This window comes from Oxyura jamaicensis, chromosome 20 (genome assembly GCF_011077185.1).
Source record: "Oxyura jamaicensis isolate SHBP4307 breed ruddy duck chromosome 20, BPBGC_Ojam_1.0, whole genome shotgun sequence".
Taxonomy (NCBI): Eukaryota; Metazoa; Chordata; class Aves; order Anseriformes; family Anatidae; genus Oxyura; species Oxyura jamaicensis.
In genome coordinates, this window is record NC_048912.1 from 1339154 (window position 1) to 1364616 (window position 25463).

The 25463-nt window shown below is 40.1% G+C and overlaps 3 protein-coding genes across 12 annotated transcripts in view; all 3 read left to right on the forward strand.

The window, feature by feature from the left end:
* PHF20 (PHD finger protein 20) overlaps positions 1-1687 on the forward strand; it is a 96431-nt gene extending 94744 nt beyond the window's left edge. For all 5 annotated transcript variants that reach the window (XM_035343981.1, XM_035343979.1, XM_035343978.1 and 2 more), the window contains one exon: positions 1602-1687. In XM_035343981.1, coding sequence (XP_035199872.1) covers positions 1602-1672 — 71 coding nt within the window. In that variant the 3' untranslated portion in view covers positions 1673-1687. The remainder of the gene's footprint in view (positions 1-1601) is intronic.
* The window catches only part of RBM12 (RNA binding motif protein 12), an 11919-nt gene extending 637 nt beyond the window's left edge, over positions 1-11282 (forward strand). Inside the window, exons 2-3 of one of the 3 annotated variants that reach the window (XM_035343985.1) lie at positions 2238-2288; positions 6664-11269. In XM_035343985.1, the coding sequence (XP_035199876.1) occupies positions 6686-9328 (2643 nt within the window). In that variant the 5' untranslated portion in view covers positions 2238-2288; positions 6664-6685 and the 3' untranslated portion in view covers positions 9329-11269. Of the gene's footprint in view, positions 1-2205; positions 2289-2806; positions 2831-6663 lie in introns of those variants that run through there. The other 2 variants (XM_035343984.1, XM_035343986.1) reach the window with 2 other exon arrangements.
* CPNE1 (copine 1) overlaps positions 1-25463 on the forward strand; it is a 43663-nt gene that overhangs the window by 668 nt on the left and 17532 nt on the right. Inside the window, exon 2 of one of the 4 annotated variants that reach the window (XM_035343989.1) lies at positions 2238-2288. The exons of 1 other annotated variant lie outside the window; for it this stretch is intronic. The gene's annotated coding sequence lies outside the window, so the exon portion shown is untranslated. Of the gene's footprint in view, positions 1-2205; positions 2289-6669; positions 6807-25463 lie in introns of those variants that run through there. 2 more of the 4 variants (XM_035343987.1, XM_035343990.1) reach the window with 2 other exon arrangements.

The window sequence follows — 25463 nt, forward strand, 5'->3', positions numbered from 1 at the left end:
GGGGTAGCGGCGGGGCCGGGTCCCGGCGGGGGCTGCGGCGGGAGGTGCGCACCCGGGGAGGGGCCGTCGGCGAAGCCCGGCCCCGGCGGCGTCAGGAAGCGGCGCGGGGCCGCTCCCGGCCGGCCCCGGCGGGGCTCTGCGGGGGGCGTCCGCGGCTGCTCCGCGCCCGGCCCCGGGGACGAAGCGGAGCGAGCGCTCTGTGCGTTGCGGGGAAAAAAGCCCCTGGTGGCTGCGGTGTTGTCACCGCGCCTCGGTGTAACCCTGTGAGCGTTAGGAAGGCTGCCGTACAGTAATTTCAGTCTGCTTTCCAATAATAAAAATCTTCTCTGGGGTAAGAAACGTGTATTGAAGCGGGTCCCCCTGAACTGCCTCGAAAAATCTCTCAGCTCTTGTTTTACTAGTCGTTCCTAAACTTATCCATTCTTCTTAGCGACTTCCTTATCCACCTCGATGTGCTGGGTTTAGGCAGGAATATCGTCAGGTTGTTTCCTCGGTGCGCTCCTTCAAAGGTTGCTTCATCAGGGGTTTTGTGTTCACTGGATGGTGGATATTCATGCATAGCCGACGACAGGGTGTTGTGGTGACCCTCTCCCATGAAGTTGCAGAGGTACGGCGTTGAACCACCAGTGCTCTGGTCGATGTTTGCTTTGTTAACATGCTCTTACATGTCAGGTTGACTGGAAGGGATGTCTTAATGAGAGTGATGGGTGTTCGTTGAGAGAACTCAGAGTTGTAAACAAAAGCAGTTGATGCTTGCTGGAAAGCTTAAACAAACAGCAGATTCTTTTATGAAGAATACCGACCACTTGGTTCGTGTTGTGTTTCACATTGTAGCGTGTTGTCTTAGTCCTCTACAAATCTTCAGTTTGTCAGAAGGAACACCTGCAACGTTGTGGTTGCTTGACTGGAAGTATCTCAAATGACTTTTTATTTGGAAAGTTCCTTGTGCATGAAAGATTATCTGCTTTTTGCAAAGCAGATATGCATTTGCATGAAACTGTTTTTCAGGTTGTTAACATTTTTTCTTACCTGCGTTGTAAATTACTGTTTAAAACTGCTAGAAATGAAAGTATATAGCTGATTATATAGTTGAATTCTCTAATATGGGATTGCCTGCTTTTCGTAAAGGTATAATAAAAAAGTCTTATTTTCATAAATACATTTGCCATTTTAATATGAGTCCGGAGAGCATAGTTTTGTCTTCTCATCTGTGAGTCTGCTGTTAAATGTCCTTGAAGATCTGTGAATATCTGTGCTTGTTTTAATTCCCTCTGTTAGGGAGTCTGTGGATGGTTTAGTAGTAATTCTGTCTGTAACTTCACTCTGATAAGGATGCTTATAACTGAAAACTGCTTGTTTGGGTTTTGTGAGGAGGAGGCAGTTAGTTTTTTAGCATGGTTCTTTTCTGGGTAGTGTTCCACCGAAGGAAAATTTCAGCATAAGGTGGTCTGCCAAGCAATGAAAGAGTAAGAGGTTTTCCGTCCCTTCTTTTAAATAAAAAATGTATATGTTGCTACTTAAACTCTTTGACTTTTTTTTTTTTTGCGAGTTGTAATCCTAGGGAAGACAGTTTGTACTTTCAAAGGTGTTCATTTCGTCAGGGTTGGATTATAAAATGGCAGATTACAAAGTATGGTATCTCACAGGGAGGTCTTATGGTGTGCTCTATTGAGGTGACTTGCCTAGAGGTGTCTGTGAAATGTTGCTTATTTTCACCAGTTTGCATGACTCCTGAAGAGTTTTTCACGTGCAGCCGTAGGGAGACTGAGTTATGGGTTTTCTTGCTTTTTTCAAGTAAGAAAATGCCCCATTGGAGAAAGAAATATTGATGGAGCAACAGCTTGTTAAAAATCAGAATTTTTAAGTCTTTGCTTCTTAACCTTTGCCTTTGAAAGAGTGACTTGTTCATCTATTAGAACTGGGAAAACTTGAAAGATTCTTTGAATGTTTTCTGGTTCTTCCTATATTCTTTGAAGAAGGCATGTATTTGTGTCATGAACTATATAGCAACTGCAATGCAGTTATCAAAAAGTGATACAGGGATAAGGTATTAGAAAATGCACTCTTACTCTTGTGTCTGTTCTATGTCACAGTGCCTTGTGGTGGTCACAGGTTTGAACTTTCTGTATATACAGTTCTTTGTGGACTGTTACTGCTGTTGTGTTGCCTGCATTGATTTTTGCCTCCATTTATTCTTTATTGCAGTCTAAAAGTTGGTTTTAATTGGTTGCCCACAGGATTGGCTTGGCTTCTGCTACTTGTTAAGAAAAAAACATCTGTCTTTGCAGGTAAGAGACTTTGAATTGAAGACTTCTTTCTATGCTTATTGAGTATATCATAAGAAATAATTGAAGCTTTTGGAATCTGTGAATTGGTATCAGAACATTTGGGTCAAATTATCTGTAGCTGGTCTTATTCCTTTGACTCCCATTGGTGATGGCTGTTCCGGCAGTGTTGTTCTTGTAAAATAGAATTTTCTGCCAAACTAACATTTTTGTTGTTTCATCAGCATGTGGTAGTCTGTAACATTCCCTAAGTTATTCTGCACTGTCTGAAAATGTAGCTATTGGAGTGCGGAAGTTAATTCAGAAGGAATTGGATCTATTTTGCTTTTGCAGTATTTAAAGGGATCAGATAATTATCTGTCATCTAATTCAAATTATGCTAATCTAATGCGTTAATTTCAACATTAAAAAAAAATCCCCAAACCAAATAAAAGCTGTAGCCTGCAGTCTTAGGCATTGCTACATAGTCCCAGCCTGGGTACTTTAAATTCTTGCTACAGCAGCAATGTTATTCCAGTTCTTAGCCTTCATCCAGGAACTGCCAGGTACATTGTGTGTGTACCATGTAGGCATTGAACTTCATAGGGAATAGGTTGCATCTTCTAACCTTGTCCTGAATTGAAAAAATACATGCATCTTAAAAGGCTAGTCCAGTGTTGTTTTATCAGTTGATGCATGTGACCCAGCTTTTGTTTGTTTTACTGACTAGCGCCTAGAGGGAAGAAACCATCTTGTATGCACCCTTTTGTACTGTAACATCTACGTTTTAAAAGATGGTGCTGTCAACATGCAGTTAAGATTGATCAGATGACTTGGATTAATTCTAGACAACTCTTTACTTTCTGTTTCTGACCTCAACTTGTTAATGGGGATGGCTTGTCCACAGTAGAACTTGAGGATTGAGTCTCCAAGAGCTCAAGCATACAAAACAACAACAAAAAAAAGCATTTGCCTTAAAGTATCTGTTTATACAGGAGGAAAAGCAGGCAGCCTGAGAATTGCTCTTATAGCCCAACAAACTGCCTTCAGTACATACCTTAGAGGCACTAACAGCCCGTTCTGTGCCTGGTGTTGCCTCTGCATGTATATTTGTCTTTACCAAGTGATCTGTGAAATACTTGACAGGACTTTGCTTTTAGTGTTAGTTTGAAAATTAGAGCGAGTAACTTACTGTTTCCTAAGTGCATTTTGAAATAAATCTGACTTGTATGTAAAAATGTGAAATTCGGCCCTTTTGTTATTACTCTGATTTTTATTATTTAAAACACAGAAGCAAAACTATTGCTTATTTTTAAAGCAGTGAAATCCTGATAAGTGTTGCAGCAGTTATGTTTTGATTTTTTTTGACAAAAATGTTACAACTTTCATGCCATGTCCCTGTTAGCTCTTGTTTAATATTGAGCACTTGTTTAGTGCCATGGATGGCATTAGTTACTCAGAGGTCACTGCAGCTAGTTTTTCTAGTGACTATATGCCTCTGTCGCTGTGTTCTTTTGTCAGGAGTGATTGAGTGGACCTAAATAGTACACTAAGTAATAATACTTTATGATATTTCTTAGCATTTATAAGGAAGCTTTGAATTCAGTGCAAGACTGAGCTGCTTGTATTATCCCAGAAGCTATGTCAGTGTTTTCAGATGCTTGAACTCCTAAGAATTATTTTCGGAGTCTTACCTGTTAATTTGCCTTCTGGGTTAGGTTCACAGAAGCTAGTAAATGAGTAAATAGTTACCTATAACAGGCTGTTGATTCTGATGTATTTTACCTCAGCACATCTGAGGAGAAATTCTTTCCCAAGATGGCTTTGTTCAACTAATGGCCAGATCAGATTGTCATGTCTTTTACATTAGTAAGGAAGTGGCTGTGAAAAAGTAATCTTCATTTAATAGAAAAACCTTAAAATGCCTGATTCCTGATGCATAAAAACTTTCAAAATTAATTTATTTGTATAATAGGTAATACAGAAAAATGTAAGCCTCTTAGCAAGTTCTACTATTATTATGCTATTTTAGTTTTTTAAAGCATAAATGCAGAAACAGGGTTGCTTTTATAACCCTTGGTTGTCTCAGGATCATTTAATTTGAAAACAGTCCTGTAGTATAATCTGGTAAACTTTTATTTGGCAGTTGCCTTTAGTGTGGCTTCCTTAAAGTAAGCAGAATTTTAATTTTAACTCCAATTTCAGAGGTTGCTGCTGATGCTAGGCAAATTTAAAATAAAGCTACAGAATCACTGAAAAATATTGTGGTTTTAAAACAGTAGAGAAGGTCTCATGATTTATTAGATGTGTACTTACCATAGATTGTTCTTTGACCTGTTTTTCACGTGGACTTTTTTCCTGTTGGAAAGTGATTGGGCAATGAAATTATTCTCTAGTTAAATGTGTGACTAGAAGAGAGAAATGCAAAGTGTTGCTTTATTATGTTGCTGTGAGTAGGGAGAGTTGCTTTTTAAAAAATAATCCTTGAGGGTTAGCACATATTTCCCTTTCTGTTGCTGTCATTCCTTGGTGAAGTAGGGGGTTTTCTAGTGGTATGTAGAGGTAGATTTTTCAGATGTTTTCATGTTCATCTTGGAAGTTCCAGTGTATTGTTCAGGACGGTCTAGCAAGGAATCAGATGTTCACTGGGCAGAGCAGCAGAGCTGATGCTGTGCCAAGGAGCTTCTCGGCTATTGGCAAGGGTCTCCCCATGCTTGGCTCCTGTCAGCTGGATGTGGGCCTGTGCCCTCTAACAGCGGTGTGTTGCTTGAGGCCATTACTACACAGAAGGGGTTCACTCTGGTTTATGGAAAACAGAACAAAATACTGAAGTACTCATTTGAGTAACCATCATGCAAACAGAAGAACTGACTCAGTTCTTCCCTGTGGAAGAATTATTTCTGTTGTTTTCATTAAATACTGAGTTCAGCCTTATGCCACGTGGTTAAATTGTTGGATAGTGACTTTACCTAGTAGTTTAGGATGTAATCAAGGTGTTTCTACTCTTAAACTGTTTGGAAGACCTGGGCAGGCAAATGTGCTGACTGTAAAATTGGTTACAGGGATACACTACTCAACTGAATGTGAATGTTATGAGGTAACTATCAGTTGGTTGTATCTTTGGTGTATAGCCTAAAAGATGGTCTTTCTGGTGGTGCTATGCCTATTGGTGTTGCATTGTATCATCTGGTTCATCCTCAATTTCAAATGTCTATTGAATATTTTAATGCCACTTACGTATGACCTTAGAGGTCTTCCATGCAGTTGCTGAACTGCTTTGTACTCTAGGAAGTCAAGAATCAAGAAGCTTCAGAGGTAAGGTGGTTCAGATAAAACAAGGCGCTACTGCTGAGCATTTAGGGTGAGAGGCTGGCTTCTGAACTGGTGAATTGTGTTAGTGTTTTTATGCTGCTTTCAGACTTTAGTGTAGCTGTGTCAAGAATATGTGAGAACTACCTAGTTTTCTGTTTATCCTGTATTTCTAATGTGACCTCAGGATGTTCTTTAGAATGTATACAAGGTAACTTGAAATGTAGATGTTCAAAATTAATTTTAAGCGTCCACTAGCCTCAGCTGCAGAGGTAGAAGTCATTTACTAAGCCATAGATTGAAAATGCAGTATTATAGAGAATATCTACAACTATTTAAAAAAAAAAAAAAATATGGCCTGGTTTTGGGAAGTCTTCAAGGCCATATATCCAGCTAGGATATGCATATGTTCAGGTGGGGCCTATATAGTCACAAAATGTCCGGGGCTAGTTTATAGCTGTTAGTTTCACTGTTGGCTAGACCTCTTGCTTCTGCTAGGAGTAAAATATTGCTATAATGCAGATGGCCTCTGTCAGGATGGGTAGTGATTCATGCTGTTGTCCATAATGGGTTTTTGTTCATAACTTCCTGTATGTTCTCAGTCCTCTTCACCTGGCTGGAGATAAAATCTCTCACCAAGTGAAAAAAAGACTTTTTATTGCTCATAGGCGTATGGAATTCTTGGCAGTCACTTTGCCAGGTACAGTGGATACCATCTCAGTGTATGGTAACTTAATTTTGTTTGGCTAAAATGCATTTAGCTTATGTTCCATTAAATACTCAACTATTGATATGATAGTTGTAATTATGCTGTTCCCCTTTTTTTTTTTTTCCACTGACACTTGTGGGTCTCGGTTTAACAGCTTTGGAATTTCTAGTGCAAAATGTATACTAATTGTTTTGGTAAATGTTTAATACTTCAGTCTGTGTGAAGTAAACAAACACAAATAAAGAACTTGGAATATAAACATGCTTAATCTTTGCAAGATGTTAGGAGTATGTAAACAAATGTAGTAGATGGTGTCTGTAGGTAATTGCATGGTGTCATAAACAGTAGTCTGACATAGCCGTTGCCTTTTCTCATCTGCAGGTGTGTGTTGTTTCAGCGCAGCATGGCTGTGGTCATCCGCTTGCAAGGTCTCCCGATTGTGGCGGGGACCATGGACATTCGCCACTTCTTCTCTGGATTGACCATTCCTGATGGGGGCGTGCATATTGTAGGGGGTGAACTGGGTGAGGCTTTCATCGTTTTTGCCACTGATGAAGATGCAAGGCTTGGTATGATGCGCACAGGTGGTACAATTAAAGGGTCTAAAGTAACACTATTACTAAGCAGTAAAACCGAAATGCAAAACATGATAGAACTCAGTCGTAGGCGTTTTGAAACTGCCAATCTAGATATGCCACCAGCAAATGCTAGCAGGTCAGGACCACCACCTAGTTCTGGAATGAGTGGAAGGGTTAACTTGCCCACTACTGTACCTAACTTTAATAACCCTTCTCCTAGTGTAGTAACAGCTTCTACTACTGTGCATGAGAGCAATAAAAACATATCCACATTTTCTACTGCCAGTATGGGGACTGCACCTCCAAATCTTGGGAGTACCTTTGGTAGCCCAACGTTTAGCTCAACTATACCTAGTACTGCATCCCCAATGAACACAGTACCTCCTCCACCAATCCCTCCTATTCCAGCTATGCCATCTTTGCCGCCAATGCCTTCTATTCCCCCAATCCCTGTTCCTCCTCCTGTGCCCACACTGCCTCCTGTTCCTCCGGTTCCCCCAATACCCCCTGTGCCCCCTGTACCCCCAATGACACCTATGCCTCCCATATCGGGAATGCCTCCTATGAATCCTCCACCCGTAGCACCTTTACCCACTGGAATGAATGGGTCTGGAGCAGCAGTGAATATGAACAGCGGCTTGAATCCATTGTTTATTGGTCCCATGAATCCTGTAAATCCTATCCAGATGAATTCTCAAAATAGTGTCAAACCAATTCCAATCAATCCAGACGATTTGTATGTCAGCGTTCATGGAATGCCCTTTTCTGCAACAGAATCTGATGTGAAAGACTTTTTCCTTGGGCTCCGTGTGGATGCAGTCCATATGCTGAAGGATCATGTAGGTCGAAATAATGGAAATGGACTAGTTAAGTTCTTTTCTCCTCAAGATACATTTGAAGCACTGAAGCGAAACAGAATGCTGATGATTCAGCGCTATGTTGAAGTTAGTCCTGCAACAGAGAGACAGTGGGTGGCTGCTGGAGGCCACATAACTTTCAAGCAAACCATGGGTCCCTCTGGGCAACCACACCCTCCTCCTCCACAGGCTCATTCTAGGTCCAAATCTCCTAGCGGACAGAAAAGGTCACGGTCTAGATCTCCCCATGAACAGGGTTTCTGTGTTTATTTGAAAGGTCTTCCATTTGAATCGGAGAATAAACATGTAATAGATTTTTTTAAAAAGCTGGATATAGTTGAAGACAGCATCTACATAGCTTATGGACCTAATGGGAAGGCAATTGGAGAGGGTTTTGTTGAGTTCAGAAATGAAGCTGATTACAAAGCAGCTTTGTGTCATCATAAGCAGTACATAGGGAATCGCTTTATTCAAGTTCATCCAATTACTAAAAAGGCAATGTTAGAAAAGATAGAGCTGATTCGTAAAAGATTGCAGAACTTCAACTATGACCAGAGAGAAATCATCATGAATGCTGAGGCAGAGTCAGGTTTGCCAAAATTGTGTGCACATATATCTAATATTCCGTACAATATAACAAAAATGGAAATCCTTCAGTTTCTAGAGGGACTGGCAGTAGAAGAAAACTCTGTACAAATTCTAGTTGATAATAATGGGCAAGGCTTAGGACAAGCACTGGTTCAGTTTAAAGCTGAAGATGATGCTCGTAAGGCAGAGCGTTTGCACCGTAAAAAGCTGAATGGAAGAGATGTTGTTTTACGTTTGATTACTGTAGAAGAAATGAGAGATATTGAGAGAAACCCACAGTCTCAAGGGAAAAAGATACTTAAAATACCAATACAAGGAAATGCAGCTGTGCCTGGAGCACAGGCTCCTGCTGCGGAGGAGCATGCCTTCTTGGGGGGGAATCCTAAAGAAGCGAACAATGGTCCTCCATTTAATTTCCCTGGTAACTTTAGTGGGTCTGGCACATTTGGCCCGCCTCTGCCGCCACCTGGATTAGGTGGCTTTCCTGATGCTAGACCAGGAATACCCGCAGTCGCAAGTAGCGGTTTGCCCGGGGCAGGTATTGAGGTCCCAGGTTTTGCAGGTGGTCCTGGTAATTTGAGTGGACCGTCAGGTTTTGGAGGGGGCCCACAGAGTTTTGGTAATGGTCCTGGCAATTTAAGTGGACCCCCCAGTTTTGGTGGTGGTCCTCCAGGAATTGCTGGTGGTCTTGGGCATTTAAGTGGACCTCCAGGGTTTGGACCTGGACCAGGAAATATACATATTAGTGGACCCCCTGGTTTTGGAACAGGGTCTGGGAAGCCAGGACCAACTGTCATTAAAGTGCAAAATATGCCCTTTACTGTTTCGGTGGATGAAATTCTGGATTTCTTTTATGGTTACCAAGTGATCCCTGGTTCAGTGTGCTTAAAATACAATGAGAAGGGCATGCCCACAGGAGAAGCGATGGTTGCATTTGAGTCTCGTGATGAAGCAATGGCAGCTGTTGTTGATTTAAATGACAGGCCTATAGGCTCAAGAAAAGTAAAACTTGTTTTAGGGTAGCTGTTAATATGAAGTAGTTGTAGAATAGATATTCATAGTGCTGTGATAAATGCATCCGGATTGGTTTTTATAGTATTTCCAGGATAGAACCTGTGGATTGTTTAAACTGTAAACCAGACTTGTTTTGATAAGACAGAGCACTGGGTTAGCCATTACAGAAGAAACACTGCAAGGATATGCGCGCAGTGGATTTTCCCGTACAAATGTGTGGAGAAGGTAGGCAGATTGTTTTTCATCATAGAGGTTTGGTGAACTATACTGGACACAGTGCTTATCAAGGAACCTAGACTGGTTTTATGTAGTTTCGGATAAGGGAAATAGATGAAGTCAGTGAAGCTCTTCAGTGGGTGCTCTTGTAAGCCATTGTAAAATAGATAGCTATTTCTAGATTTGGTTAAAAGCTGGCTGAATTTGCTTTGTTTACAGGTCAAAGCTTTGTTTAAAGTCCTGATTTTACCCTTCAATTGAATGAATTCTCAGTGTACACAGATTCATTGTTTTGTGTATGTATCTTTATTTTTTTCCAAGATTCTCGCTGTACGAACAGTTGAATTATGCCCATTGCTGATATGTCTACCGAACTAATTCCTTTAAGTATGAGCAGAACCGTTCTGTAAAATTCAAGCTGTTTTTTGTGGAATAACCTTTAGTTATTTATATATTGCAATTATAACTGTGCAGAATAAGACTTTTGCCACAAGTATAGCTAACCTCAAACATCATATGAGTTTTATAGTACACTTAAAACATTTTCAGTAGAAGTAACAACTTGAAAATACTCATTATTGTTTAAGTAGCTTGATTTGTTAGGATTATATGAACCAGTTGGGATGGGATCTTTGACACTAGTTGGATATTGATGTTGTATTTCTCATGTGTCTTTTGAACTACTTACATAGAGTCTCTGCTAAGAGAACCAAAGTGGTGATTATTAGTAGAAGATTGGAGTCCAGCTAAAGTTTTAAATTAGTTTATATATGAAAGAAGCTTTTATCTTCAGCAACTCTGTCGTGAATTATTGCTATGAGTGAATTCAGAGAAAATTTATTTTTTTCCAAAACTTGAAAATACTGAGTTTACTATATATTTTTGCAATAAACTTGTGCTGTTGTATTTAAAGTCTGTAAAGAGTTGCCATTTTCTTTGCTGTGCAGTAAAACCTTTCATGGAAAAATGGAGAATTGGAAAGGAAGTAATTCACAAGTTGGAAAGTTTCTACTTTTGGTTCATCCTTGCTTGGCTTATGATCAATTTTAAGACTTGGGCATTGCCTGAAAAATCCTGTTATTCCCTGCAAATCATTGTACTTAAACATGGTAATCTCTAAACTGTTTTGGTTTTTTGGACAAGAAAAACAGTGCCTTTTGGTGTTGCATATCATGGAACACTGAAGTGTGTTGTCAGGCAAAATTGAGAGGTGCAAGTGGCAACAGTTTTATTCATGTGGTATGTAGGAGAGATTTGGAACCTGTGCGGCGCTGCATCCTGAGAGGATTTCACAGTACAGGAATATGTGGAAGGATTGTATAAAGGTGTACTTCAATAAAGAGGCGGTCACATTACACAGATGCTTCTGTAATTCATTAGCATAATTTTGTTTTTGACAGATTATTAGGTGGTCCCAACTTTGGAAAAGTCATGTGATTTGTAAATACTGTTTAAAATTAAGCCTCCTGTTAATAAAACTGTCTGTCTCTGAAGCTTCATGTTATGCGTTTCAACAGTCTTTGGGAGTAATGTTTCAACAGCAGATCTGTTTTTCTTTCAAAGTCTGAAAGTACTCTTGCTGATGTCAGAAAGATGTGTGCTTAGGAGTCAAGCCTTTCAGTTTATTTTTAAAATTTTGCTCTTTGTTTTTTAAACAACTTTTATTAAAGTTTCATACTATATTGGAGTTACTTGGGTGCTTGTTTCTTCATGTTTCACATTAGAATAAAATTACTGAAAAGGAAAACGTGGCTTCATTGTTCACAGAACTGATTTAAGATACTAGCATGTGTTGACTTGCAGAAACTGGTGATAACTTTTTCAAGTTTAAATGAATCACAGCAATGCTTGCCTTGTTGTGAAATGTAATTAAACTACAGGTGTCTGGAATTAGATACACGGATTTTCTGTTATTTTCTTCTGATACTATGTCTCTTGATCCTCTTGGCTACAGGGTTACTGGTGTTTGTGTTAGACGCGGCATATTCTGTGAAACATGCTTGTGTGTCTGTTCCTTTGTACTTTCTAAAAGTGCAGGTTTGTTTTGGAAATCACTTTCTGATTCTTGATTTTCTGTATGGTCTAAGGATATTTAAATAATTATTTTAAAAAATGTGTAAATGTATATGAAAAGCCATTGGTGTTTGGAGCATGGGCACGGATGGAATACTTAAGTGAAGGATTTGGGGCAGGGAAGGGGCTCTTTGTTTTGCCAAGCAGTTGATGCTCCTTTTCTTTTTTGTGTAAATTGGTAAAGAACCTTTCTCAAGTGTAGGCCCTTGGAAAAAACAGAAGTCCTTAGAATACTTAGAATTTCAGCATGTAGTGTAAACAACACAGTTGCTGTCCTGAATAGTTGTTAAAGATCTTTTAAAGTGTAGATCAAGTTCTTTATCAAGTATTAGTTCTAAATAATGGTTAGAGGTTTCCTGTAAACAGCTCAGTTTCATAGTAGAAGCAGTCTTAAACTGAACGTTGTGATAAACTGTGGAGGATACTCTGATATCAAACTATGTAACTGGATGTGATGAAATTCGTTATTTTGCAGATGTTTATTCATGTGAACAGCCTTAAAAATAAGGGATAGGACCTTTGAGGTCTTGTCTGTACTGTGCAAACAAAGTATGTAACAGCCCTCTCATATACGCTTCGAGGCTGTTTGCTAACAAGAGGTAGCATTAGAAAGAATTGGCCACTCTTTGATGCTTTGAGTGCCAGAACTGACATCCTGCATAGCCTGCTTGGAACAATACGGTGAAACTGCTGTCACACCTTCCTCCAGTTACGGAAAGAAGGTACTTGTGTTTATGCAACTGGCTAAGTTGGTGTTCTTAGCAGTTTAAGTGTGTGTGTCAAAGTACTACTTGTAAAAAAAAAAAAAAAAAAAGTCGTAAAGCGTTACATATTTTTGTCATGTCACGAGTGTGAGTTTAACAGCAATCATCATTCACAAGAGAAAGTATGGCTATAATAAATTATTCAATGGGAAGCTTGTGACCTACATGGGAGAACTGTAACAGTTACATGAAAGCATAACATCAAGGCTGCCAAGTTTTCAAACAGTTACACATAAATGTTACAATCAGATTTTTTTAACAAATCTGAATCTGGTAATACTACAGAAAACACTTCATCAACAGAGAATTGATGTTAGTGTTGCCACGTTTTCAGTGTAGACTTCTAAGCAGTTTGAGGCTTTATAGTTTACGAAGGATGAAAGCTATTCCTTTTTTTATTAGTGTTCCTTTCATAGTGTTAAATGTTCTTGAATGTTTATGCTCTGAATGTGTTGCAAATAGAGAGGAAGATTGATGCAAAAATGAAGACTAGTTGTGCTCCAGTTGCTTTTGACAGTCTGCTTTGTAAAGAATGCACCTGCGGGTCAGTTCTGCTAAATTGTTCAGGCTGTCCTTGAAGATATTGTTGTCTCTACTATATAAAATTGTTGGTGTCTTTCCCTGAGACTGGTGGTACACTTAAGACTGCAGACTCTAGAGAAAAATACATATTTTTTCTGGTTACCAAGGTACACGAATGGTGCATGAACTGTAAATCATGATTTCAGTGTCTGTATTTTGTTCCTCCTCAGTCTTCTAGTGTGGTGGTTCCAAAGCCTCTTCCAGCAGTGAATGGTGTCGGTCCTCAATGGCTTGTTGAGCTGTGTGCGCCTCTGAACCTTGTTGGCCTTCTAGTCTTTAAACTTGGAACAACTTCATGTTATGGACCTACTGTTTGGGCTATGGACCACTCTTTGAGAGTAGCTATTTCTAGATGATTATCCAGATACATGGGTTAGGCCCTAAATCAGAGGATTGCAATTCCTGTTTCATACAAAGACCAGTGAAAGCAAAAGGTCAGCTTCTAACTTTGATGATAACTGTTGGAAGGAAGCAGTTTTGAACCTGGACTGGTATAATACGAAGCAATTAGCAATTTTTAATTTTGTTTCTGTGAGAGGTTTTCCAGAAATGGTGTCTTGGGCCTGGAAGCAGTGTTGCCAGATAAATGCTTGTCTTTGCCCCTTGCAGATTTGCTGGTGCTGCTTTCTGTTTTGTGGGTGTGTGCTCCCTTGCATGTCTTTGGGAAAACTGAGATAGTTTGTGCATGGAGTTAAAGGATTCTTCCTCCTGGTGGAAGAGGAAGTGAAACTGCCTTTTAAGTGCTTCTGAAGGAACGGTAACCTCAAGGGAGCTTTTGATACCTGTTTTCGGCAGTGATAATGTGATTGTTGTTGAAAGATTTGGCTTTCCTACAGAAACAAAATTCTCAGGTGGTTGTATGTATTTGACTAAGACTTGTGGCTGCATACTGAGCTCCCCTGTTCTTTCCCTAACTCTGATCAGGTAGGTATGCTCTAGCTTGTTTTCTATATAGATGACTTCTCAGAGCTTTCTTCCTATATGGAATGCATTTGGGTGTTGTTTGTTTTTGGAGGACTTCACACCTTCCTGATTTTGGATGCTTCTCACTCACGGATTTAAATACCAAATGTAAAAACAAGTAGTTCTGGAAGTGTTTCTTTTCCATTGCTCCAGATTGAACACAGGTGGTGGTTCGCAGGTGGTAGACAGTTTAGTTTGACTCTTGTTTTCACCTAGTGGCACTCACTTGTGCGCAGTTTCCTTTGTCATTCTTTTGTTTTTATATATATATTAACAGCATGGCAGTTTAGGAGAGAAGCAAGCAGGCAGTTTCTTTCATTGCTGTAGATCAAAGCTTCTTTCTTTTTGGCTGGTTTTCTCTTGTATGCTCTCACATGTATAGCCTTAACTTCAAATAGCCTTAGCAGTTGCATCTCAAATACATCAGTGCAAGCTTTAGAATTAGGGAAGATATTTCTTTTATGAGAGTATTTCTCACAAAATCAGTCTTATAACTCTGAATGTACTACATTCATGCCAACTTCACTGTTTTTGCCCAGCTTTTGGGAGGAATTTTGTGGAGTTACCAATGAAGTAGACTGTTGTTCTTCATCTACTGAATAGTAGATTACTGCCGGGATAACTTGATAGGGTGGGGATAACAAGCGTTTTCTTTGCCTTTACTGTACATGGCTGAGGGACTGCAATTTCCCTGTAAATTCTGGAATGGAAAAATTAGGACTTGGCAGGCTTGCAACAGGGAAACAGGAACTGATCCTGCACGAAACTTCCATGGTTGGCAGAGTCAGGCTTTTTGGACCTGTTGCTGCTTCTGGAAGGCTGGTGACGTTTTGAAATCTTCCTGCTGTAGTTAGTGTCTTTAATCAAAGAATCTGTAGAATGCTATTACTATGATTTCTGACCGTCTGAAGGTAGGTGGAACTTCCAGCTATCCATTTCACGGTTACACACAATTAGTTTCATGTCAATCATTTCTCATTATATACAATTATGTGGATGTAGTGTTGCTCTGTGTGATAGTAGAAAGCTTAGAAATGTTTTTTAGCCACGTAGAAATGAAGACAGTTTTTGGGATGGAAAATTGCAATGTAGTCAGAACCTAACCTACTTCAAGAATTCCTTTTAGGAAACTAAGTGCCTTTTTTGATTAAAACTTGCAGAATTGTTCTTGCTTGCTGAGGAAGATTTCAAGCCTCTGTACAGCACCTACTTATTTGGTGACCTGCTTGCTTTGACAGCATCTGCCAGAACGTGTTCCATAAAATCATCTTTTTACCAAAAAAATTGTTTTCCGAAGTTACTAAAGTGTCACTACTTGTTTTGACAGGACAACAGGTATGGAATGTGAAAAGTCCTTGCTTGTTTGGCAGGAAACTCAACTCAAACTTTTACGTTTCTTATATGGTTTCATTATTGGCCAAATGTCTCTAATAAAAGGACAATATTTATACATCCCATGTTCTTGAGGAAAGCTAAATGCAACTAGCTACAAAAGCAAAGAGGCTAATGAAAGAAAAATCAGACACTAGCAGTTCATTGAATATAGGGAAAACCTTCATGAAGGGGCGGAGGGGAGGTAGAGTTATTAAACTGCCAATTAACCCGGCTAGGGACTGCACCCCCTTACAGCATTTCTGCAGAGACAGTCTTCTGTCTTAGGTCTAGTCTTGTGTAAGAATGAAAGGAGCGGGTTTAGAGCATAGTTTTTCGTCTGTGGACCTGAACGCTTTTCAGAGTTGAGGTAAGTGTGTATGCAGGGTGGTGGTGTGTAGTGAGCTTGTCCTCCTGGTCCCTGTTAAATCAATGGCAGAAGCAACTTAATGAAGCATCAGCTTTCACATCAGTGAAAAGTTGCTAGGGTTAAAGTGGAGGTGAAAGTTTCACCTTGGCTTTAGTAAAAAAAAAAAAAAAAAAAAAAAAAAGTGGTCCCAAAACTTTAGCACTGAGCTTGTGTGAAAAAGAGCAAAATAAAACAGTGAGTAGCCAGTTAAACTTCTAAACTAATCTGAAATTTAAAGTGAATTATTAATGGTAGAATATGAGGTCTGTAATTGACCTAAATGGCTTGCTGCTGATTAATAGGAACAATTAAACCTGGGTACTTCACAATCTTACATTTTTAAGTTTTAAATCAGAATTATTTTTGATGGTTGGTTGTTCAAAGACACTGTAGTTCTTTTACTTTGTCAGTGATACTGTGTATGTATAAAAGCATTTTGAGTAAATTGTACGCTGGTAAAGCATCTCAGAAAATTTTTTAACTATGTCTGAAAAAGTACATACCCCGTAATAATGTACTGCACAAAGGACCTGAATTTTTTTGAAGGGTGTTTGTCATCTAGACTCTCATCCATCCCTCTGGATAACTGACACCATATTTTTGTTAGTGATAATCCAAATATCATTTATTCCTTGCAGTGCAAGCAAAGTGTCATGCTATTTCTTTGAATGTGGTGGTGTTCAGCTACTCTAATCCTGGCAGCAGATAGGAGAGTGCATAAGCAGTGTTTTCCTTCTGCTGGATGGTTCATGCTTTAGCATGAAACTTCTTGTGAAAATTTGTCTTTAGGTGTGCATTTAAGAAAGTATCCTAAGTCAGAAGTGTAACTTTTCTGATACAAAAATACTGTGATTTAAACAAAAGCAATAATAAATTACTATGTAATAGAAATCCTAATGTTAGTCTGCACATTATTTATATCTCTATGAAATATCAGCTGTCTTGGTACAGTGACCAAGAATATGACTGTAGCCTTGTCATTAAATTCTATTGTTATAAACTGGAAGGTGAAGGGCAAGAGTGGTCCCTGTAGTTGAGATCTATGCATGCTCTGGTGAGGTGATGGAAGTATGTAACATTCTCTTCTCCCTTGTTAGTCTTGAAAAGGTGGCATGAACCCATTGTTTTGAATGTTTTTAAAGAGCAGCCCACACTCCAAGGTCATTTGCGTGTATAATATAAAAACAGATGCTGTTGTAATCCTTTTGTGATCTTCAAATCCTGCTGCTGCATTAGGTACACATAAAAAACCCTGTCGAAGAATCTGTGAACAAACTGTTAGCGTGCTGAGCCTTCTGATGTCTTGTCTTGTCTTAGGGATTTGGCTGTTCTTCTCCTACAGAGGCAGCCCTCTGGTGCCCAGAGAAGCCGCAACTTGTGATGCGAGTTTCCAGGTTCCATCTAATGCTTGTAACTCCAAGTTCTTTCTCTACATGGAGCAAAAGTAATTAAATTCATGCTTTTACAGCTGTTATATTTACACTTTTTTCCATCAAGTAACTATTACTTGCTGAAAGAACTTTCCACTGCCCTAGTTTGGCCATATTTATTAAAAACATTGGAATGGTTTATTTGACTTTGAGAAAATAAGATAAATTCAAACTTAATGACAACAGACTTCTTTAGGGAAGAGGCTGAAAATCACTGTAGAGTATGCACTATAGAGAGCAGACATAGAATAAACACTTGAAGAGATGTCTGTCTGCAGTTGTGGAATCTATCCCCTAAATGAAGGAAGAGTGCGTGTTCATTTTGGACCATTTGTGCTGAGATTAGTAGAGTAGTTTGAACTTGCAGCTCTCATAGGTGACTTCATGCTGTTAGGAAGGTAGACTGGCAAGAGACCTTGGATCTGGAGGAGAACAGAAAAGGGACACAAGGTAAATGTCTTGTGCTTTCGTGGTGCTTTTCTTCACTTGGCCTTTTAAATACTTCTGTTGTTAGTTTGAATGGGGGAAGAGGGGAAAAAAAAGGCAAACAATTTTGAGTTCCTTTATCAAATCCTTTCCTTGGTTGTACTTCCTTGATATCAGGCTCTTGTGGTGGTGGCTTTCATAGGTTTTTCTTTTTTGAAGCATTATTCTGCAACAGATTAGGATGAAGTGAAGATATGCAACTACAGATGGTAATTTGAGTGACAGAAAAGTATTGGGAATGTGAATCTTTACCTTGAGAAAGGGACCTACTCAGAAGGAGGAGCAAACACTGAAAGACGGTGTTGGCATATGAGGCTAAACTGGCAATTAATACATTTTAAGAAATCAGTTTCTTAGGAGTCCTGCGGAAGAAGTATTACAGGGTTTGTTTCTGGATCATATTTCAAAGGAGTTTAAAGTCCACAAAAGAGGAAACCCTTGGAGATGTAGTATGATTCTATAAGGACAGAAAAACTTGAGAGGTAGGTTTTGCTTTATATTCGCACTCATTCTCTAGGAGAGGTTGTCACTATGCAGTAATAACTCCAGAGCAACCCAGAACTGACTGTCCAGAGTTCATCTGGGAAATGTCAACTTTTTTTTTATCATCATCCTGTAATGCGATAAAAACAAGAAACATGGCCCACTTTTCATTAAGTGATCACCAGAATTCTTAAGTTGCATGAATTCACTTGATAAAACAGCAAAGAGTTTTGGTAAAAATGTATTGCTGACATGTTTCTTAAAGTTTTATTTTGAAGCTATGCTGTTGGTGCAGGATGTACTAGTCTGAAGAGATGCATCTCAGTGACTTCTGCCTCACTGTCACCTGTATAAAATCGTGTCTGCGTTTGAGGGAGTAGATAAAATCATGCAGACTCTAGAGTAAGAATGGGATGCGTTGGACGTTGGTTTTCCAGCTCTTGGGAAAGGTAGAGGATGCTAGAGGAAGCAGAAGAATGAACACCAAGAAGTATCCTCAAAAATCATGGATGTGTGTAAGTAAGAAGGGGTATGTTGAAGTACCTGTAGGCCCCGTTGCAGCATAGTGTAATAGAGGAGGAATAAGGTGTAGTCTTCAGTCTCTGCTTGAGGAGTTCATGCTCGAAGTGGAGGTCTGAGCCATAACCAGCTTATTTGGGGCACGGGACAGAATCTTTGTGTGTCTGTGCCTGAGATTGGAATAGTTAAGAGTTTCAATAGAAAAAATGAAGCCTTCCTTGAGAAAGGCAAAAGTGTGTAAAAATGTGTTGTGTTATTACAAAGGTGAGAGTGGTTGAGCTGGGTGTTTTTTTTTTTTTTTTTTAAATCAAGTTCATTATATTGGTAATTTTTGAGAATCACAGGGCAAAAAGTATAGCAGCTGAATACGTATATAGAAAGTACAGAAAAAGTCTTATTTGGTGAATGAATTTAGTGAGCAATTCAAGGGTTGCAGTTACATGTTCCACATCAAGCCAAATGAATGATTGACTCTAAAGCCCTGACTTGCTTTAGGTTAGTTTTTCAATAGTTTTTTTTAATATTCTGCTGTTAAGTGTTATGGAGAACTTTGAAATGCTTTTTCTTTCACAGGAGGAGCTTGGAAAACTAGCTCTCTAAGATTTTATTTTTATAACTGGCTTAACTTTGAGGTGTTAGCTTGTCATACGCTACAATCGGGTTCAGACTAGTATTTGAAATAGAATCAGAGTTGATCTGTTTGTTTACTTCATCAAAAATGAGACTATACTAAAAAAAGGCACAGGGTTTTCTTCTGACCTTGTTGGTTATGATTACATGGACTTTTTTGGAACTGTCCTAAACCTGTTATTTTTATTAGCATAAACGAGAGCTGTCCCTGCTCAGTCGTTTCCTGAACCTCTCTCAAAGGTCAGGTTGCCACAGCACCACTACAGCATGTGGGCCGGGAGGGCGCCTTCGGGTACAGAAAACCGAATTCTGGTGGTGATCCTGGAGCTTCTGGCTCATGTGGAGACAGCTCAGTAAGTAGAAGTAGGTCGTAACTTCCATCTGTAGTCAATAGTGTTGCAGGCATGTTGTAATCAATAAATCTATTCTATGGCTTGGAGTCAAATTTGGAGCTCAGAAAGGCTTGTCTATGTTGGCAGCCGGCCACCTGCCTACCTCAGATTAGGGCTTGGGTCACTTCTGTGTCAGCACAGCCAAACATTGTGCCCTTCAGAAACGTGTGCCAGCTTTCCCCTGCTTGGTGGCCATGTGCCTGTCCTCGTGGCAGCTCTTCCAAGGTGTTCAGGCTACTGGGTGGACCACAGGATCACCTGGCTTGGTTAGAGCACCTTGGTTAGAAAGGTGCTTTTAATGTTTTTTTAATGATTAGCGCAGATAGCTTCTGTTTCAGGTTTCTTGTCAAGTTTGTAATATTGGCTAAGCAACTTCCTTTTCCCAAAGTTTTGATTAATCAAGATGCATGATGCCAGATAACATGAAACACTGCATAAAGGATTTATTATCTGCATGTAGAAGTTTCTACTGCTAGTCCTACCTGTCCCATTCCCAACCCCTAGGAGTAATGAAAGAGTGGAAAATTGTAACTGTTCAGTGGTCTGGGCTGTGGGGCCCATGGGGGAGCCAGAGTGCTGCAAAGGAGCTGTAATCACTAATAATTCCTGTGCGCTATCCTCCCCACACGGGTCTCGTAACTTCAGCTCTGAATGAAGATGCTTTTTAGTGCATCTACTGATGCAAAATCTAGCTGTATGATTTCTGGCAGGGCCTCATGGGGCTTAGGAAAGTAAGATCGTATTAGGATTTTTATTTTGGCAATACATATAAAAAGGAGCTGACGCTACCTCTGCACTCTGCACCAGTGTTGATTTTGTAATATCGAAATCTGAAATGTTACAGACTGCCCTCTGAAAAGTGAACTAGTAACCTGAAAAAGCATTCCTTGTGACAGTCTGTGCACATAGGGATCTTGGGAGGAAAAGAAAGCCTTTTTTGAAGAAATAAGGGTGATAAATGCAAGACGTTGGATTTCACTAAGCAAGAGACAAGAGGCTACCTTAGGGTTGTTGGGAAATTATGATTTATTAAGTGGGAATTTGTTACAAGTATTAGGTGTATTGAGTTGCTGGGAAGCATAATGCCAAAATGGTGAAGATGGTATTGCTGGTGCATTTTGCTAACAGGATTGCTGGTGCTTGTGGTTTTTGTAAGCAGGGTGGAAGGTGGGGTGGAAGCTACAGCCAGACTGGTACCAAATAACCTCGTTGAATACAGTTATTTCTGAGCATGTGCATTAAAACTTCAAGCTCAAGTTCTAACAAAGATCTTAAGTTGAAGTGTGGTATTTGGTGGAAATTTGGTGTAAATTGTAGTGTGAGTGTTGTATACAGAGATGCAGTTGAGAATTTATTAGTGATAATAACTGAAAATAAAATGAAGGTTTTCTTGTGCAAAATCCTTGCTTATATTACTTCCTATGTGGAGCAGTGAAACCACGCTGACCCAAGACTGTCTGGATTCTGTGTTATCGTTAACGTTCCTCTCTCCAGAAGGCATCACTCCTGGCTCTACTAAACGACGTCCCTCATATTGCAGGGAGATAAGTACAGAGAAGTTTGTTTATGCTTCAAACACCAATACATGAAATTTCTGGGAAATGTGAAACCTTCAAGGTTATGGATTTGGACAGTTAAAATCTTTAAGTGGGGCTTTCTTAAAGTGTAGGTGGGCATTGCTTTCTTTTATTCCCTTTTAAGCATTGGTATATAAGCAGAATCAGTAGAAGAATAATAGTGAGAGAAGTATAAGGTACTATTAGGCTCATCTCTGAAGTTAATATTGTTTACATTGGAGAATGCTTTTTTTTGTGTGTGAAAACTTAGCTTTTCTATAGAAATATGTGAGAATTGTTGGAAATCCTGAAAAGCTTGTATAAAATTTCAGAAAGTAGCAGATAATGGATTAGTCCTCTACATGTGTAGCATGCATCTCCTACATGGTTTTCCTAGAATGTAGCTTTTTTTGGGTCTTGGTTACGTTATTTAGGAATTTGCTGCAGTTCTTCCAACTTATTTATTGGTGTGCCTCCATTTAGTGTAGAACACTTTGGAAATATGAAATGGCATTTACTTTTCTGTGTGTATTACAACTCCTGGAATTCGTGATCATCTTCACAGTGCAGAGGTGGTATGCATAGTGAGACTTGATCATTTTGACATTTTTAAACTGGACCTCAGGTTGGTTGTCTGAGCAGTTCTTCAAGCATATATGCTTCTTAAGGGTCTGGAGCTGATTTGCGTTTACGTGAAAACTGGGAATGACTTTTGGTTGAGCAGTGAAAGACTTCTATGGAGTACTGATGGATTACGAGCACAGGATCTTGCGTAGACTTCTTTGGGTTGTAACCTGCTCTTGAGTTCATAGGAATAACACGGGTGATGTAAGACCATATTCTGAAGAAAAATAATTGTGCTGTCCTAACTAAAGGCAAAAACATAGGTGTCTGATGGATCTGAAGCTGAGTGCTGGAAACTCTTCCCTTGAGAAAGGAGTGTGCAGAATTCAGCTCAAGATGAAACTTCATGGGTGATGCCTCTCAACAGTGAGATCCCCGAGGTGTGAGAGCATTGGATCAGATGTGTGCAGCTATTGTCAGTGTAAATTGTTGATCTTGGTGGTATAATATCAGTTGTAATTTTACTGGCTGTTTCTAACAGCAACGCTTACCCAGTGGCTTGCTTATGTTGCCTTTTTTTCTGAACCTGTTATGCTATGATGCATACACTGGCACTGTTTTATGTATTCTAAATAGAATTTGAATATATCTGTTTGGAGTTCATTTTTACTTGGCAAACTCTGAATTTCTGCAGCTAGAATAGTTCTTTGATTCCCAGATCACGCTGTACCTTAATTTGCCTGTGGCAAGTAAGTTGTTTGATAAATTGTTGTTGCAAGCTATTAAGGATCATTTTCTAATAAATACTTTCTAAGTTGGATGTGTTTTAATACCTTTATGAAAACCAGTTTGCTTTATCAGCTGTTTTCGTTTTGGGAATGTCCTTTGTCTTTGAACTTCTTGAAACCAGAAGTTTCAAATAAGACATCAATATTAGTAATCTAGGGTTGTCGTGAGGTGAAAATAAGAAATCAATGCATTTCAGAATTTTTGGAACTGTTGAGAGAAAGGATTTTTGATTGGCACAACAAATGTAAACAATATTGTCATTAAAGATGAATTACTGGAATTCTAAAAGCTAAATATATTGTGTGTATGAATGGATATATAAACATGAGTGTGTTCTATGAAAGCTCAGTGAGACAACATGAAACTTATTTTTGCAATTGTTGACTTGAATCTGCAAGGTAAATGAGATTGTTTGGTTCTTTGAATGCATATCAGGGAAAAAAGTAAGGCTATTAATAAAACTAGAACAAACAAAACCCAAGTTCACCTAAAGAGAGGCCAGGCAGATCTTCAGGCTTGACTGAAATAGACTGTCTACTGTCTGTCTTGACAGATCACCTACTTCTTTTTCTTTCTGCTGAGATATGTAGAGTAGTTCCTGATCAGGATTTTTCTGTTTTACTTTCTAAAGGAATGGATTAGAACTGGAGAACACCATGCAGTGTATTTGAAAAGCTGTGAAGTGAAAAAAGCTTAGTGTGGGCTGTTGAAGGATGTCTGTAGGCAGCAACATATAAACAAATGCTGGCAGAGATTCAAACTGATATTTTGAAATGAAACGTGAATATTTTATCTCAATCTGCTAAGAGCTACCTCTCCTCTTTTCAGAAGGGTGCATCACCTAGTGCCCTGCAATCACTAAATAGAACAGGAAGATGTAATTGGAAAGGATCCTTTCTGGTCTAACTACAGAAACAATCCATCTGGGCTGTGTTGCAAGCGATTTCTTATGTTTTAAAATCTAGAATAGCAGAACAAGACGTGTGTGTCAGTGTACTGAAAGAGAGTTCCTTGAGACAGTGGAGTAATTTCATGGTTTCACTGCTACAGATGTGGAGAAGAGATTCAGTAGCATGTGGGAGGTGATCATGAAGACTGGTACTTCACTTTACCTTCTGGTTTTCTTGTGTGGTTTAACGGTTCCTATTGCAAACTCAGCTTTCCTCATCAGTGTTTCTGTAACATGGTGTTGAACAAATAGGTGGGGACTCATTCTACATGCAAATTCAGACCTATAGTAACCTTTCCTTCTGGGAAGGGATGGCTGTTGTCTGGAGATGCCAGATTTTGGGGAGAGATTTCTTTGTTTTCAACTTGATTCCTGATCACTTTATGCTGTACAGGGGAGGGAAAGTGGCTACATGATGGTACAGAAATCTGTTGCAATAGAGAAAATAAAGAGGAGAAATGTTGGTCCTGGAGCCAAGGCTAGCTGTCCTGATCTTTGTTGTCAAACAATGTCGTGTGGATGTGTATGGCTGTTTGTAGAACTGCAGGCTATGCAGATGTGAGACTATGAAGTTAGCTGGTCTGGTGGAACAACACGCATAGGTAATGAAAAACTGATACCTGTAACTGTTCTGATTATAGGAGAAATATTGTATTAAAGGTAATGATTTTTTTTTTTTGGTGAATCTTATTTGAGGTTGGAGGAAGCTGAAGTGGAAGATAGACAGTTCCAACTAGTCGTTTGAACAGTGCAGACTATTTCACGTTAGCCTCTTCGATATTGGGGTTAAAGCAGATGATGATGACCTTAGAAAGCTGAACTGTGATCCTCTTTGTCTAAAGCTTTGCTAATTCTTATTCATCACTGTTTTTGTCCTGCTGCCATCACAACATCTGTAGCGTATTAAGTGATGTGGGTAACATCTGTCTGGGGAGATTGCAGATTGGGAGGGCTGAGTGGTGCTCCAAGGGGATTAAAAGTTGTCTAATAAAAGTTCATCTCTTTGTTGAGATAATTAATATTTACACCATGCAAGTATGAGAAAGCCCTGTGGATAGGCAGATATGAGAAAGGCCAAACAACTCTTTCCTTATTTTCCTAATGCCTTGCTGAAATAGCTTCTCTATGGAAAAACTCCCATTTTAAAGCATTTCTTAGAACTTTCAAGCTGCCCGATCTTTTATTTACTCCTGGAAGCCTTATTTTCAGTCTTGATAACTGTAGCTGTTCCTTGAACAAAACTGGCTGTAATTTGAAATGCAATAAAATTATCTTTTTATTATTATTATTATTTTGAAGGCAGCACGTGAAGAAAGGGGGCTTTGTAGCATGTAAGGACAGGATGCAAGGCAGAGCTTGCACGCTGCCCTGCATTTGGGCCTTTTTGCTTCACCATGGCTGCTTCTGTGCTGCATGCAGAAGCCTCCTAGAGCAGATTTCCTGTCGCTGTGCTAGCAAGGGGGAGGGAGGGTGGTGGGAGTGTCTGCACAGGCAGAGCAGGAGCTTCGGCAACTGACATACTGAACCGGCAACTGCCCCCCTCAAAGGGCAAAAAAACACCGTCGTTTTACACCCGCCCCCCATAGCGAAAGCGCAAGGCCTGAGGGAGAAACGCGTACCGGCCCCGAGTTCTCTCCAGGCCCTTTCCGGCTGGAGCTGGCACCGCCGTAGCCGTGTCCCTGTGGGCAGCGGGAGCCCTAAGGAAGGGGGAGAGGCAGAGCTCGGGCTGCGGGGGAGGGAGCCGAGCCCGGTCCGGGCGCTGCGGCGCGGGCAGAGCCGCCTCCATCTTGCTGGGACGGGGACCGGCAGCCGGTCCTCCCCGGCCAGGGGCACGCAGCGCTGCGGCCGGGCTCGCCGCCCTCCTGCCGGGACCGGGCTCGCGGCTCGGAGCCCCGGGCGGGAGCGGGTCGCGGCCCGGCCCCGCCGCGGGGAGGAACCGCCCGGGGCCGCGCCGCCGCCGCGAGCACC